This window comes from Petromyzon marinus, chromosome 51 (assembly GCF_048934315.1).
Source record: "Petromyzon marinus isolate PM22_M1 ecotype Great Lakes invasive population chromosome 51, UKy_Petmar_22M1.pri1.0, whole genome shotgun sequence".
Lineage (NCBI taxonomy): Eukaryota > Metazoa > Chordata > Hyperoartia > Petromyzontiformes > Petromyzontidae > Petromyzon > Petromyzon marinus.
In genome coordinates, this window is record NC_133717.1 from 9,300,422 (window position 1) to 9,315,875 (window position 15,454).

Consider the following 15,454-nt stretch of genomic DNA (forward strand, 5'->3'; position numbering starts at 1 on the left):
TGCAGTGAAAGGTTAAGAACCGCAGGTGTAGGTCACGGGCAGTGCACGTACAAGTTCCAGTGCATTGCGTGCGGTGGACGTGGTGGAGCGCTCGCGCCGTGTGGAGAACGCCTCGGGTTTGTCACGCCGCTGTCGAGACGACTCGCTGTGTGTGTGTGCGCCTCGCTGCCAGCGAGCAGGAAACGTCCCCGTCGAATTGAAAAGCACGCCGAGCCACAGTCTGCGCGCGACGGCGAGGCTCAGGTTGAATTGGCCCTGGTGCCAGAAATTAATTGGGGGCGGGGGGAGGGGCAATTCCATCCCCCCCCACTCTTCCCCCACCCCGGGTGCAATTCCACCGCCTGCACACTCGAGAGCCAAGCCACTGCCTTGAGCCCCCTTTGATAGTCTTTCGGTGTTTGTGTTGGTCTATGGGATTTTGTACGAGTCTGACGAGTCTCTGTGTTAGTGCACGGGCCTCTTTGTGAATCGATGTCTCTCTCTCTCTCTGCAAGTGTGTGGGGTCTGTATGTGAGTCTATGGCAGTGGCGTAACGTGGTTGGCATGTGGTCTTGGTGCAAGGAATGAGTTGCGTGCCCCCCACCCCCCAACTCTTCGCAGCCCAGTGGCGCTTCGGCCTCTGTGTCTCCTGTGCAGTTGAACAGCCTGCACACTTTATAGCTACGCTACTGTCCGTGTAGCAGAGAGGATGCGTGCCTGAATGTCACACTCGCCATCGAATGATGGCTAGTCATTCAACAAAGACGGCCACTGCTTTCAGATTCGCTTCTATGGCCGTCTGGAACGCTCTTCCTTCCGATATTAGGAAGCCACTGGAGGCCATGAACTTTTAAATCTCGATTGAACACTAATTTCTTTAAAACTGCTTTTTGTGTTTCGTTTGTTGTCGTTCACCCGCACCTCTGATTAGCACGGTTGGCGACGTACGGTGCGAAAGAAGTCCAAGATACATACGATCGTAATAATTATAATCATAATCTTAATTTATCCATAATATAGTTTATTTTGGGTTAGATCGCGTAAATGTAAATGTGTCGTTAAACCCGCCACCACCCGACACAGCCAATTAGTAAGGTTCGTCACGTAAACAGAACATGCTAATTCTTTACTAATATTTTTATTTATTTATACGTATATTAATTGCAGCAATATACAATGCATTGCATACAGAGTTCAAGCTATCATCTCGACAGAGGTGAAGGGCAAAAAAAAACACTGGGTATTAAATCAACTGCAGTCCTCAGGGGTCATCACATTTTTCCTCGTCAGCAAATCATCTCTTTGCGTACTCAAACGCGATGTTCGATCGAAAGTTAAGGCTCTCTACATTACACACGTGAGCTATATTAGAAGACAAGATCTGCGGACTCGATGCCCTGATCGTGAGTTTTAGAGTCACTTACAACCTACTTAGCGGGGCTCTGTCAGATGAAGGGAGCGAGGCGGGGGGGAGGGTTGCCACCCACTAGGGTACATCGGGGACTCTACGGATCACCCTGTGAGTAGTGGTGGCAACTGAATAACGTAGAGTAATGCGATGCATTCCTGGTACGCAAGAGGGCTTGAAGCAATTCGAGCGCTGACGTGGCCCAGTCAGGGCGCGAGAGCGTCCGCCCCTTGTTGCAGAGGCACGCGGTTCGAGTCGAGCGACCCGCCCTGGTTATTACTGCGGTAGTGCACGCGTGTTTGTGAACAGGTGGGGTGCATCGGCCAGTCATCTCAGTCAGTCGACCCATGGCACCTGGGTCTGTCCCGTGACCTCCTGCCGGCGGGCGTTCGATACTTCACGTGGCCTTAACGTGCACCTAGCCTGGTACAAGCGCCGTAGTGACATCACCGCCACTTAGTGGCGAATAGCGGATGTTGTTGTTGCTGTTGTGAAGAGTAAACCTACCACACGCCGTCTGATTCACAGTGGACGTTAAAGATACCCGGGTGTCATTGTGTAACCGGCGTCTCGGTCCACTATTACCAACAATTCGGAAACTTTCAGCGCAAGTTACTAAAATTGGGATGGCATGCAGCAATCTCGCCCTCGACCGTGAAGCAACCGCAGACGATGTGAAACACAGCGCCTTTGTGATAGCCCCATGCTGGTAGAAATGCGCTCATAAAAAAAAATGTGCGAAATTAGTATCAAGTGTTATTGTTAGCCGCATCTAAAGAAGCTTTTCAATGACGGTGGGACATGTACATTATGGATGATATTGGTCGCGAAAGCCTACGTGTTAAACTAAAAAAAAATACGTGTATATGTTTGTAAGAGTTAAAGTACAAACCTGCAAATACTTGCTCACAGCCCTGCTGGCAGACGAGCCTGCTCTAGAGGGAGCTCTTGGAGAGCCGATCATCTCGAGGGTGCTGGCTAACAGTGCTTGGAAGAGGTGGAACACCTTTGAAGAGGTGGGAGTGCCTACGCTTTACCCTACTGCACACGACCTGCCCATCCACTGTCGTGTAAACGCTGCTCAACATGGTAACGACTATGTCAAGTATTTCGCCCGCATCATCGTACGAGCGAATATCGCAGGGCGTGGTGTACGATGGGTACACCCAGTGATTCATCGAAATGCGAAAGATCGAAACACATCTCCACCCAAGACCCCAGGACCTAACCACGCAGCCACATTGTAGCCAAGACCCGTCAGATATAGCTAAAAGGGTATTGGTGGAGTGCGCTGTACATTTGTGTGCGTCTCATAAAGCATTGATTTGGGGAAAAAAAAGGTATTTGGTGGTTGACCCGACCACCAGTAAGGCCACTCACGCTAGCTTGCTACGCGGAACATGTGTTGTGGACACACAAAGCACACAGCCGAAGAGGTGAACACTGCAAAGCTGCACAGCTATCCGATGTGCTTTCGTGTTGTTCGGCACGTTTCGCTCCGCGTGCTGGGAGCTTCTTCAGGAATTGAATTCATCCTGTTTAGGTCCCTCCGGTGCGCCGGGTGGAGGTCGGTCCCCACACCTAAAGCCAAGAACCGAATGTGGTTCCTGAAAAAAAATCTCCCCGACTCGCGAGAGAGAATCTTTGTACACTTGGTGCCGATTAGGCACGCGCACCGATCCGAAAGCAAATCAGAAATCAGAGCGCAATCGCGAAAACCCACGTGACCGCACTGCTAAGACATCATCACATGAGCAACGCTATCCCTGGGTGAAGGGAGACATTTTGACCGTGGATAAAACAGAAGTGTGGCGTTGTTGGTGAGCTCATCTCGTACCATTAATGCAAATTCGGGCTTAAATGTGACAAATGTAAACCGACTTTGCCGGTATGCACTGCAGCATTCCTTTCAGCCACGGGGTAGGCGATGGAACAGCAACAGCTGACCTTGGCAATACTTTTGAAATGTCAAATTCAATACGTTCCAAAAGGCAGACGGCGCAGGAAAAGAAATATCCCAGCGGCATGAAGTGTTTCTCAACAGCAGCCGTCTTTATCAACATACCTGACTGAGCTCGTATTGCAGTTTTAATTGGCGGTGACGATAACGGCAGGTTACTAAATAACCCACGTTTTATTCAAAACGCTCATTAAAAGGAGCGGGGGAGAGACGTTTTCATCGCGTTCCGTAAGCTGGCGGGCGTGACACGTTTAACCAGACCGACCACTTTATATGTATAAAACTTTAATGAGATCATTAGAATTAAGCATGTGCAGCAACATGCAGACCTGATATCTGAACGGGTCTTTTTTTACGCACTTAAATTTTCACGAACTTTCCATGGACCTCGACACTTTAAACGTGACAAGTGCTGCAGGTCGGATGGGACGTTCAAGTATGTTATACAATGAGCATTCGGTGGAGTGGTGGCACTGCAGTTAGCGCACCGTGTTGTGAACCCGGCAAAAAAAAAAAAACGTGAGTTCGATTCCCTGCCACGGCTGACGTTAAGTGGCGAGTTGCATCTGAAACTATCCTGAGCTCCTCTCCTCCAACACCTCATCAAACCACACGAAGCCCCCCTCGTGGATTAGTCCATTAAGCTTAAAACACACGTGCTGCTGATTACGCAGAGAGGCAGCTGCTGTAGTTCACGGGTGTCACGTGCCACACGCTTCGCCACCAGAGCACAACAAACACGGCGCACACAACAGCAACAATAACACGGTTCGCTCTCTCAGTTCATTTGAATGCGTTGGCAAAGTTTGACATGCGAGTGGGTGCTGTGAGCTCGATTCCCTGCCACGGCTGACGTTAAGTGGCGAGTTGCATCGGAAACGATCCTTCAGCTCCTCCAACACTTCATCAACCCACACTCAAGCCTCGCTCTTGGATGAGTCCTGATAACACACGTGCTGCTGCTGCTTACTCGGGGAGGCAGCTGATGCGCCGAGCAACACAAGGCACTCATCATCCCCTGCTCCATCGTGGATTAACGCGCGCGTTCTCTTAACACGCGCATAGCTCTCTCAGCACGCCAACTTAGGGGCAGTGTTTTGATGTTTCATCCGAACGTCCCGCCTCGTGTCGCGCTCAGCGCTGGTTTCTAGGCGAGGTCATGGACCTTCCCTAGGTCGACTCAGCCTCAAATGAGTACCTGGCGTTGTGTGCGCACATCGCCGCTGGGGAGACAAAGGCGGTCGGGCGTGGTGTTGGCCACCCACCCGCTCACGTGCCGTGCCGGCCTTCATAAGGTTCTCGCTAACTGCATTTCCCGGCCGCCTTTGTCTCCCCCATTGGCGATGTTTAAAAATCGCACCGGCTACTCATTTGAGGCCGAGTCGACCTAGGGGGAGGCCCAAGACCGGTTCAGATAATCGTCACCGGTGCTTGCCAGGTGAGCGTCACTCGAACTCGCGTCGCCCCGGGTCCGTAGCGCTAACCACTACACTACCGCTCCCCACGCGTGGCACGCAGCAACAAAACTCCCACCACACAGCGCTCTGTCACAGCGTGGTTTGTCGTCACCGGCGGCTCATATTCATGATGCCTCAAAGCCAATGGGGGGGGGGAAGGGCTTGGTTGGGGAGGTGGCCGAGGTTTGGCACATTCAAGGCATCCGCCTTCCGGGGGAGCTGTAAAAGTTGCTGTAGGTGACGGCGGCGGCGGGTCTCTGTGGATCTCGTTCCCGTGTGGCTCTTCCACCACTTGCCCAGCCACAAGCTCGCTCCGTTCCCAGCAGCAGCAGCAAAGCAAACCGCGTGAGTACCACCACCACTACTAACCCTACACACGACTGTTGATGAAGGCTTGCTGCTGTCTGCATCAACGGCGGGGTTAATCGTTCGACGCTTTTAAAAAAAAAATGTTCGGGGTCGTGGAATCATTGTTGGTTGGTGTGTGCGTGTTTTGTGCGCAAGTGCGTGCGCTTAAATGCAGACTTTGATGCCCTGCAATGGTCGGTGTATATATTTGGTGTTTGAACACCCTTAACACCTGTTTTAGTGCCGGTAAAGGGTAAAAAAAATTGCAACGTTTTCCTAATAATTTTCATACACAGATTGAATAGTTCGCTTTGAGCGTGCTGTTACGTTGTGTTGCCGTGTGACTGGAGTCGAGTTAATTTAAAATGTTATCGCACAAAAGTTACGATTTATTTTTGGGACGGGGGAGGGGCTCGGAAAGCTTATGTTTCATTCTGTGTTCAAAGAGATACGTTAATAGTTGACGCCGAGGGTGAGTTTAATCTGTGTACCAGTACATCTAAACACTGCAGACAATGTTGTCTTCACGGCGGTATACAAAGTATTTCGTCACAAAAACATTGAATGTGTGACGGTGCAAATGGCAAAATATTCACATTGCAACTGTGGTCAGTCGCCGTGATGCGTCTACCTTTGTGAGGCGTTTGCATAGTATCGTAGTTACAAAGTTAAGCACGTATGCTACATGTGTGTATACTGTACATGCATATTATTGGTTCTTTCGGTAAAGTCGCGTAGGTAGGTTCAAAGAAAATAATAAAAAAACAGAAAACTACTGTACGTGTGTTTATTGCTTTACAACTACTACTACACACGAGCAAAACTAAAACATACGAAATGCGCCGTACAATGAGTACATCATTTTTAAAGGGGGTTAGTTACTCCAGCGTGTCAACAGGGCGTTGGTTCACTGATCACCCGAAATGTTGCTTAATGTCACCTCATTCCCTTCACCAAAACGTTCCACACGCGGATTGCTAAAAGCTGCGTTGTACAAATGAGCCATGCCCAGAAGGGGGAAGCTCATTACCTGGCCATGCATGGTGGTGGGATGCGGGTTGAGACCTCCTTGAAGCAATCGCTCGGAATGCAGTGCCATTATTTGCGTGAATGGCCTGGCCTGGCTTGGGCTTGACATTAATTCTGGCTTCGTGTTGGCTTTGCTATAATCGCAATGACTACGACAACTATAATACAGCGGGTGGAATTAAGCCCACCCCACCCACCCTCTCGCTGGCTAGGTGGCAGCCGATTCTATTCTCGGGTATGGCAATACGTGGCACATTAAGCCCACCCCCCCCCCCCCAAACCTGCTCCCCGACAGTCGCCTTCATTCTGTGTTGCGTCCTGGAAGTTTAGTTATGGGGAAAAAACAAGAAATTGCTTTTACTCATTCTGGCAATAAAACAGGAGGTGATAAGATGTTCAACCACCAAATAGATTGATTACCTTTTGCAAGGAATCAAGTCTGCATTGACCACACACAGCGCTTATGGTGAACATGTAAACAAACATGCTCTGATAATATATGCATTGTCTATGAAACTGATTGGCCTTCATTATGTATTTTTCCGTGTCAAATCGCGTAAGTAAAAAAATGTGTGTCGTGAACTCTCCTCCACCCGACACAGCCAATGAATAAAGTTGTCACGTGACGAACCGATGTGCCAAATTATAAATAAAATGACTCGACACCAGTTTTAGTTTTTACTTATTTTTAGTTAAGTCTCAACTCGGGTGTCTTTTTGGGTGGATTTCGTATGTTCTCCCTCTGTTCTGTATGGGTTTCCTCCAAGATTGGCCTCCACGAGAGACGGCCTTCTTTCGGGCCAAGTCTCACCAGTGTCAGACCAGAGAACGTCAAAAGGCGAACAGTTTAATTTGTTTGGCGAGGTTCAGGGTAAAATTGGCAACGTCTTTTACTCGAACGTGTTTAAAATACCCCCCCCCCCTTCCCGAGCCGCATAAATTTAACGTTGTAATACTGGTAACCAATGTACACTCTTAAAACAGCATAGTCTTGTTCAAACACGGCCCGAGAGCGAGATTTTAAACTGGTTGGGCTGGTTTAATTAATCTTTTGCTCCTTCAGGGAGGGTTTGACTCGAAGCAAAGAATGTTGCTGTCTTGGCTTGATTTTTTTTTAGATTCCTGTCCTGAGTTGTTGATGCTTCTGACTTAACGTGGTGAATCACCTGACTTGTAAACGATTCGGACTTGTCAACGATTAGATAAAAATGGGGACTTTAATTATGAAATGTAATGTGTCGTTGATTTGGCCCAAATTAAAATAAAAAAATGTTCGACTGTGAGTCAAGCGACTTTCCAGAACAATGTTAGCCAGAAGTATTGGTTTAAACAAGCAAACTGTGGACTGGGTTTTTACTTTTTAGGGGTCTCATCAACAGGGTCGGTCCTGTTAAACAAATACTGCTGGATTGCCAAATATTGTTTTGCAAGAGCAATCACTCTTCATGACGATGGGAGTCCTGTTTTCACAAAAAAAAACAATGCTGTATAGAATTATGTATTGTTGAGCATTATGGATAATACAATTATTAATTCATCTTTCAACATAACAATACTATATAAATATATTTATTGTGGTAGTCGGCTGGCAGAGAGGCCAGGGCAATGAGTCGTCGCCGCTGAGATCCTAGCTTTAAATCCAGGCTTGTGATTAAAGTGGGTTCTCATTGTAAGTTGATTGGCCTCAGCTACTTGACAAATGCCTGTACAAAAGTTATCACGATGAATTTGGGTTCCAAACTTACATTTCTCATATTCTATCTCTGACAATTACAAATATTGGTTGACTGTCTTGGAATAGGTTGGGAAAGCACCCCCCTACGATGTGATGATATCTGCTTTTTATGGGCTGTATTTTGCTATACGGAGGGGTTGCAATGCCCTGTAAGAGATCCAAATGGATCGTCATCTCGTGGCACGATACCAGTAACATGTTTGGGATACAACTGGAGAAAACAATTAAGGAAATATGAAAGGAGACAAAACACAAATTCGTTTTAAGCCACCAGCCTGTAGGTTTACAGTAGAACACTCAGGGCTTGTACGCTGGCATGTACTTTAATGCTTTGCTGGAAAAAAAGCCTAGTGTCGTAAAAACATAACGCAACATTTAATAATAAAAAAAAACATCTCGAAGCGATTCGTGCAAAGTTTGTCTTAAACCGGGCATGGTGCTGGCCAACCCACCCCCGTCATGTGCAGCGCTTGTCTTCACATGTACTTTCGAACAGCACTTTCCCCAATATTATGTTAAGGCTATACGGGTGATCTTTGTCTTTGTATGCCTTACGAGTTCCACGTGTGTACATCGTTGGTTGACATGTCTGCTTGCACTCATTTTTAAAAGTTTCATTTCTTTTCCAGAACACCCACCTCGCTTGGCCTGACAATCCGGCGACGGCACGTGCGGTGATCTTCGGCAAGAGTTCAACAGAGCATGCGTTGACAAACACGGCGATAGGATCATTCAGAACACACAGGGGCTCCCGTCGATTCGACGTCTTACTTTTTTTTAAGCTTTCAACTGCTGCATTAGCTGCGTTTTGAAGATGTGGTGAAAATACAAAGTTGTGATGCTCGTTTTTCCTTGCCAAGCACTTAGTCACGCAGACTATGTGACACGTCTGGACCCCACCTTTTAAAACCGGGTGACTCGCCCAAGCCACGGGCAGCTTCGGCACGGAGGTCGCAGTATTTTTCAAAGTTGCGCATCGTAGGACTACATTACGAAACGACACTGGCTGTTTACAAAGTAGATTTACTCAAAGGGCACTTCGAAAATTGGCGGTTGTCTAATGTTAACATACATCAGTAAAGAATAAAATATTTAACCGACGTGCGAGCGAGTTGGTGACCAGTGAGGGAGGAAAGGAGGCTTTCCCACACACACACACAGATTGGACCTATCCCTGCGACAAAATGCTGGACCTCAGTTACTTGACGGAGGAAGAACAAAGGGCCATCCTGAATGTGCTCAAACGGGATGCAGACCTCAAGCAGAAGGAGGAAGACCGCTGCAAGTGAGTACTGCAGCTCCCACGCCCTTCAGCTGTACCATAAAGTATACAATATTGAAGTGACTCTCACTATGGCTAACGCGACTCTGTTCCACCCTTATCCCCTGCATTGGATACACCCCATTCCAGGATTTGCATTTTAGCAGAAGTTGACCAATTATGAGGTGGCCGGCTGGCTGAGGGGTCAGAGCACTGGTATCCTGGGTTTGAATCCAGGTTTCAGCCGCCCGTGGTTGAACTAGTCCACGAGCCCAGAACAGGCATTGTGCTTGTCTGGGTCACCCGAGGTGGCGTAGCTTTAGTGGCTCTGCTTTCTTGATGTGGCCCAAAAAACTGTGAATTACGTGATAACCATTTTAAATGAGTGGGTTATTGAGTTAGCCATGTAAATAAATTTGTACTTCCTTTTCTACCTTAGGTGGTATAAATGTCTGGTCTCGCCCATGGACTAATCTGTGTTCTCTAGTGTAGTGAGTTGCAGGGTGCTGTATGTTATATTAACAGCTGTTGAGTTGGTTGGGTGGCTCAGAGGTTAACTTTAATTTTGTATTTTACCAGGTAAGGCCCACTGAGCAATAGAGCTCTTTTTCAGAAGTCACCTGGCCACAAATGATAGCTCAACGAAGTGGCTTATCATGTGGAAATTTATAGTAGCCAAATCTAAACGCATGTTGATTCTAAAATGTGGAGGGGGAAACCGGAGGATGACCCAGAGAAAAATCCTCGCCACCACTGGGAGAGAGATACGCAAGCTCCAAATATACAGGCGTCAAGGGTTGGGATCAAACCCAAGACCTCTCCTGTTTACCAGGCGAGGTAGCTGACGTCTAACATCTCACCACCCTTGCACCCCAGGTTAGATCTGAGCTGCTGGGTTCTGATCTGCGATTCAACTGGCTGTGATTCAAACTGCATTCTCTAGTGTCGTGAGCCAATAGTCTCAGCTTGGCCAATAATGACTGCACAACAACAAAACATTTCCAATTGTATTGTTTTTCTAATTCTATGAATTCAGCTATTTCCAGCTCTGAGCATTAAAACAATGGTGTGATTGCCATGCGACGATTGTCGCTCTCTGTAGCAGGGAGTGTGTGGAAGTGCACCCCCAAGCATGGGGAAAAAGCAGGGTGATGCACTACTCTCTGAAACTACTTGGTGAGAGTTTCCATTGCAGAATGATTTTGTTCTATTCGTTGCAAATGATGACAGCAAGATGGTTGAGGAGCTCAATGCCAATGTCAAGGTCTTCTGGCCACGATGAGAGGGCTTCTGGAAAGAGTTCGTGTAGAGTTGCTGTTCCTCTGTTGAAGGAACGCAGACTATAGTGGTTTACGATATGGTCCATAGTTTGGGTTGAATGGCCACAACCGCATGACTGTGGCTTGTCTTGATGTATCTCTGCGTAGCTCTCTTTGATCTGTGTGTCTCCATGTATCTCCGAGTCCCCTATGGATTTATTATTTGGATTCAAAGTTCAACTTGCATGGCCACAATCGCATGACTACGTTTTGAGTCTTTGAATTTCCGTTCGTGACGGATATGCGGTGCGCATTGGCCTGCTGTTGATGTTCTCATGCGGTTGACGGCTACACCACCCAGGTGTCTTCGAGGAGGAATGTAAACGCCGGGGAGTGCGATGTCTCGGTATTTTGTTGACATGACTCGATGGCACCATTGGAAAGAAAATGCAAACAAATTACTAACATTTTTTTTAAGTGACAAGAGTGAGTTGTATGTGTGTGTGTGTGGAGCGGTAGTGTAGCGATTAGCGCGCTGCGCTATGAACCTGGCGACCCGGGTCGATTCCCGCTCACGGCCAACACCATTGACGATTATCTGAACCACTGGGGAGACTAAGGCGGTCAGGCGTGGTGCTGGCCAACCACCCCCTCGTGTACCGTTCCGGCCTTCATAGGTGCTCGCTAACAGCACTTTCCCCTACAGTCTGTTAAGGCTATACGGGGGATCTTTATCTTTGTCTTTGTTGGAAATGTGGGGAACGGTGGAACAGCGGTTAGCACACTGCTCTAAGAACCCTGTGAGCCGGGTTCGATTCCCATTCACGGTCGACACCAGTGACGATTATCCGAACCGGTCCTAGGCCTCTCCTAGGTCGACTCGGCCTCAAATGAGTACCTGGTGATGTGTATAAACATCTGCACTAGGGAGACGAATGTGGCCAGGCATGGTGCTGACCACCCACCCCTTCGTGTGCCGTGCCGGCCTTGATAGGTGCTACTCGCTAACAGCACTTGCTCCTACAGTCTGTTAAGGCTATACAGGGTATCTTTCTTGTTTTATCAATGTATTTTACAAATGGTATGAAAAATCAGATGGTAGTGCAGATTGTAGCTGATCCTACAGGAAGTTGGGTGGCCAGCGAGTGCGAGTGTGAGCCAGTTTGGCCGTCGTCAGTTGGTCAATGCATCTTGCAGTTAATGCGAGGCATTATTTCTGAAACAGCCTGCTGTTGTTAACCGGTTTCCGATATCGCTTGCCAATCATGGACAGCCGTGGAATTGAACCGAAGAAGCCGGATTCGTAGCACAGTGCGCTCACCACTGCGCCACACCACTCCACCCAACCTGCGATGGAGTCATCTTTAATCGATCCCGTCTGACATGTTTCGCAAGAGGGGACGTGGCGCTGTTTAAAATTTATAACCTAACCCTAAAAATGTGAATCACTCGCAAGCAAAACTGTAAAACCATAACCGGAGACTTTTCATCGTAACCCTTGGTGCGGTTCTCCTTGGTTGAGTCGCGTGTTGAGCATATCTCCTCTGGAGCTTTCGCCACGCGCTACGGCTGCAGGCATCTTCACGGGTGGAATTAAAACACGAGGGAAGAAATGCTCAGCTCGCAGCCCAACCCAGAAGGACCACGCTCGGATTGCGAGCGGCTTCGCAAAGATGGGACGTCGCGCGTGTTTAAAATTCTTAACCTAATCCCAAAAATGTAGAATCGCTCTCACCCAAACTTTCAAAAAACGTAACGGCACACTTTTCATATTAATCCTTGGTGCGGTTCTCCGGCTGGAGCCGCGTGTTGAGCACATCTCCTCTCGAGCTTTCGCCACGCTTTATCTTCAGTGGTGGAGCAGAAACTCGAGGAAAGAAGTGCTCAGCCTGCAGTCCAACCCAGCAGGGCCACGCTCGGATTGCGAGCAGCTGCGGCAACTTGCGTCTTCCATTCCCATCTTCTTAACCCTTTCCGAGACTTCTGCAGGTTGCGGAGTGGATGTTCCATTCACCGCTGAATCTCGGAACACGTAAGCGGCTCGGTGTTAATTTATTTAGAGCGGCGTAGCACCATTGTTGTTAAAGACGTTGTACTCGGCCTAGAGAATCGTAGCGGCACGATCGCACTCCGACAGCTGGTGCCAAACTGCGCCACGCCCTCCCCGCATGCGCTTGTGCGAGCCTCGGGTTCGTCTGCGAACCTAAAGACGTACCGATGTAGATATTTTATGATAGTTTTTCTTCCAATTCTGTTCCGATGACGCACATGTAAGATACGACGGAGCGGCAGCCAAGGGATGGGACGTGTCCGAGTGGGAGAAGTCGTTGAGGAGATGGAGCGATGGGATAAGCCCGTGTGTTGCAGCAGGGGGCCCGGCTGGGTGGATTGTTGTATCGCAGGATCCAGAGAGGTGGCTTGCGGAGGCCTTAGTCCAGCAGTGGATTGAGCATTGCTCGTGCTGCTGATGATCCTGCAAACCAGCAGGGCAGCTGATCGTGCGTCCCGACAGTCGTGTTGCTCTTGTTCTTTCGCTACGGGCCTGACTCCAGCTCCTCTCGAATGGGGGGGGGCAGGGGGGGGCAGTAGAGCTGCTGTGTGTGTTGGGGGGGGGGGGGGCACCGTGACGCTGATTCATTGCTACAGACAGTGGAGGGCCCGAAGGGATATTTGACGGTGTAGGACCCAGCCCAGCACCCGCCTGACGTAGACCCTGTTAACGAATATAAACTCCAGCATACCAAGAGGTTTTTTTTCCCTTTTATAGTTTATAGTGGTCGGCCCACTGCAATGACCCGAGTACGGTGCCCGGCTACGGCTCACATCGGTGGCGAGAGATATTTGAACCAGTCCCATAACCCCACCACCACCACCACCTCCACCCTCTCCCCCCTTCAACTCGCTGACAAGCATGGCGAAGTATGGTCAATACAACCGCGATGACTGACAACGGCGTGGGGCTGCCTTCGTCCGGCAGTGGACGACAAAGGGCTGTAAGGATGACATTTGCAGGAAGGAAATTCACTTTCATGGTGGGCATCATCTCCAGCAGCATTTGCTCGTCCGTAAATGTGTTTTGTTGGACAAAGATAAGTGGGGGGGGGGGGGGGAGCTGCGGTGGAGCGGTCCACGCGCTGTGCTACGAACCCGGCGACCCGAGTTTGATTCCCGCTCGGCGGCGAATATTCGATCCGGCGCTGGACCTCCTCGAGGTCGACTCAGCGGTTAAAACGAGTCTCCGTTACGACGAGTAAAAAAAAAAAAATTGGCACCGGGGGGAGACAAAGGCGGTCGTGCGTGGTGTTGGCCACCCCGCCCACCTGGTGTGACATGCCGGCCTTCACAGGTGTGTGTGCTGCTTGTTAACACAGCACTTGCTCCAACATTCTGTTAAAGACGGCACGGGTGTGGTGTGGGGTTCGATGTCTTCTGACCAGGTCACTGCTGAGCCGTTGGCAAGATTTTCAACGTGGGCTATGCAGGCGAACTGGTCTCGTGGGTATTTGTTCAGCGCTTGGGAAATTGCTCCAGCGTTGAGAGTTTGTACCGGGGCGAGGAACGCACAAGCAATGGTGATGCAGTGTTTTATCAATGAGGTAATTACACGTTATAACCCTGAATGGTGAATATAATTGATAAAGCATTTAAGCCCGTTAAATTAACTGTACTGCGTTTCAGGGCTATGAAATCAACCGTACTGTTGTTAATAACAATGCTAATGCAGGGATGTGGTCGCAGTGGTTAGAGGGCTGTACTGTGACCCCAGTGACCTGAGCTGGATTCTCGATTGAGGTTAACGTCATTGACGAGCGATATCTGAACCGGTGCTGAGCACTGCCCCCCCACCCCCCACCACTCTGTCAACCTGCACTGACCAGCGTGGTGAAGTATGGTGAAATAAGCGTCATTACCGAGACGTTGGGAGGCCTTCATCCAGCATTGCATTGATTTAGGGCTGTAGATTGTCATGACATTATTACGTATTTTGACAGGAATCTTCCACTGCTCCAGATACAATCACGCATTTGCTCATGCGTATTATTGAAATACCCACGGTAGATATGAAGAGAAAGGCGTGCAGCCCTGCACTTTCTTGTTCCCACCACCACCGCTGCTGTTGCGAGGGCCTTCACTCGAGTGGGTTCGAGAGGACCCATCTCGTGGATTTTGTTGGCCTATTCCAGCACACTGGCCGGATGACTTAAAAGAGATGGGCGTACCCACACTTTACCCCATCACACACGACCTACCGGACGGGTGGTTAACCCCCATCTATGCTGCTGGGCAGACAGAGGGGATTGGCGGGTGGGATTTGAGAAACTGGCGCCGGGTGTCTCAACCGCCCTGCCGGACGATCGAATCAAACCGGTGACCTCTGGATCGCGAGTCTCGGTGCGCTGCTGACCGTTAAACCACTGTCGGACCTGGATACATCATAATTAATAATTATTTATAATTGTAATAAATATATTGTAATAATTATACATTATAATTAATAATTATTTATAATTGTAATAAATATATTGTAATAATTCTACATTATAATTAATAATTATTTATAATTGTAATAAATATATTGTAATTTATATGACAATCATATTAAAACTAAGAATGGTCTAATAAGGTTTTGCAATGGTAGTGTGAAACGTCACACAGTGCCTGTTAATTAACAGTTTTGCTGGGTTTTAATTAACGTGTGTGCGTGTGTGTATGTGTAGAGAAACTGATTTTTACAAAACGTAACTACCTTGGCTTCTGTTAAAAGAGGTTAGCTGAGGTTACATCACGAGAGATAATAACATCTGCAATAATGGAGATAACGTTCACTAATGTTTAATTGGCTGTTTTAAATAAATGTATATAAAGCCTGGATTTGTTTTTTTCTGCGCATACATATTTCCACATCTCCTGTTTGCAAACCAGACCAGAGGTGGAATTTCCACATTCCTATGGCAGGGGGCGAGTCTATCCATAGAACCATCCCACACTGTTTGACTTCTTTGCAAAGTGTTACTCGT

General features: G+C 48.5%; 1 protein-coding gene across 9 annotated transcripts in view; it reads left to right on the forward strand.

Moving 5' to 3' along the window:
- Positions 1–4,942: 4,942 nt before the first annotated feature.
- Positions 4,943–15,454, forward strand: part of LOC116953300 (synaptotagmin-like protein 1) — an 84,139-nt gene continuing 73,627 nt past the window's right edge. For 3 of the 9 annotated variants that reach the window (XM_076074945.1, XM_076074949.1, XM_076074946.1), the window contains exons 1-2: positions 4,944–5,149; positions 8,546–9,201. In XM_076074945.1, the coding sequence (XP_075931060.1) occupies positions 9,101–9,201 (101 nt within the window). In that variant the 5' untranslated portion in view covers positions 4,944–5,149; positions 8,546–9,100. Of the gene's footprint in view, positions 5,150–8,545; positions 9,202–15,454 lie in introns of all 9 variants that reach the window. The other 6 variants (XM_076074947.1, XM_076074948.1, XM_076074950.1 and 3 more) reach the window with 6 other exon arrangements.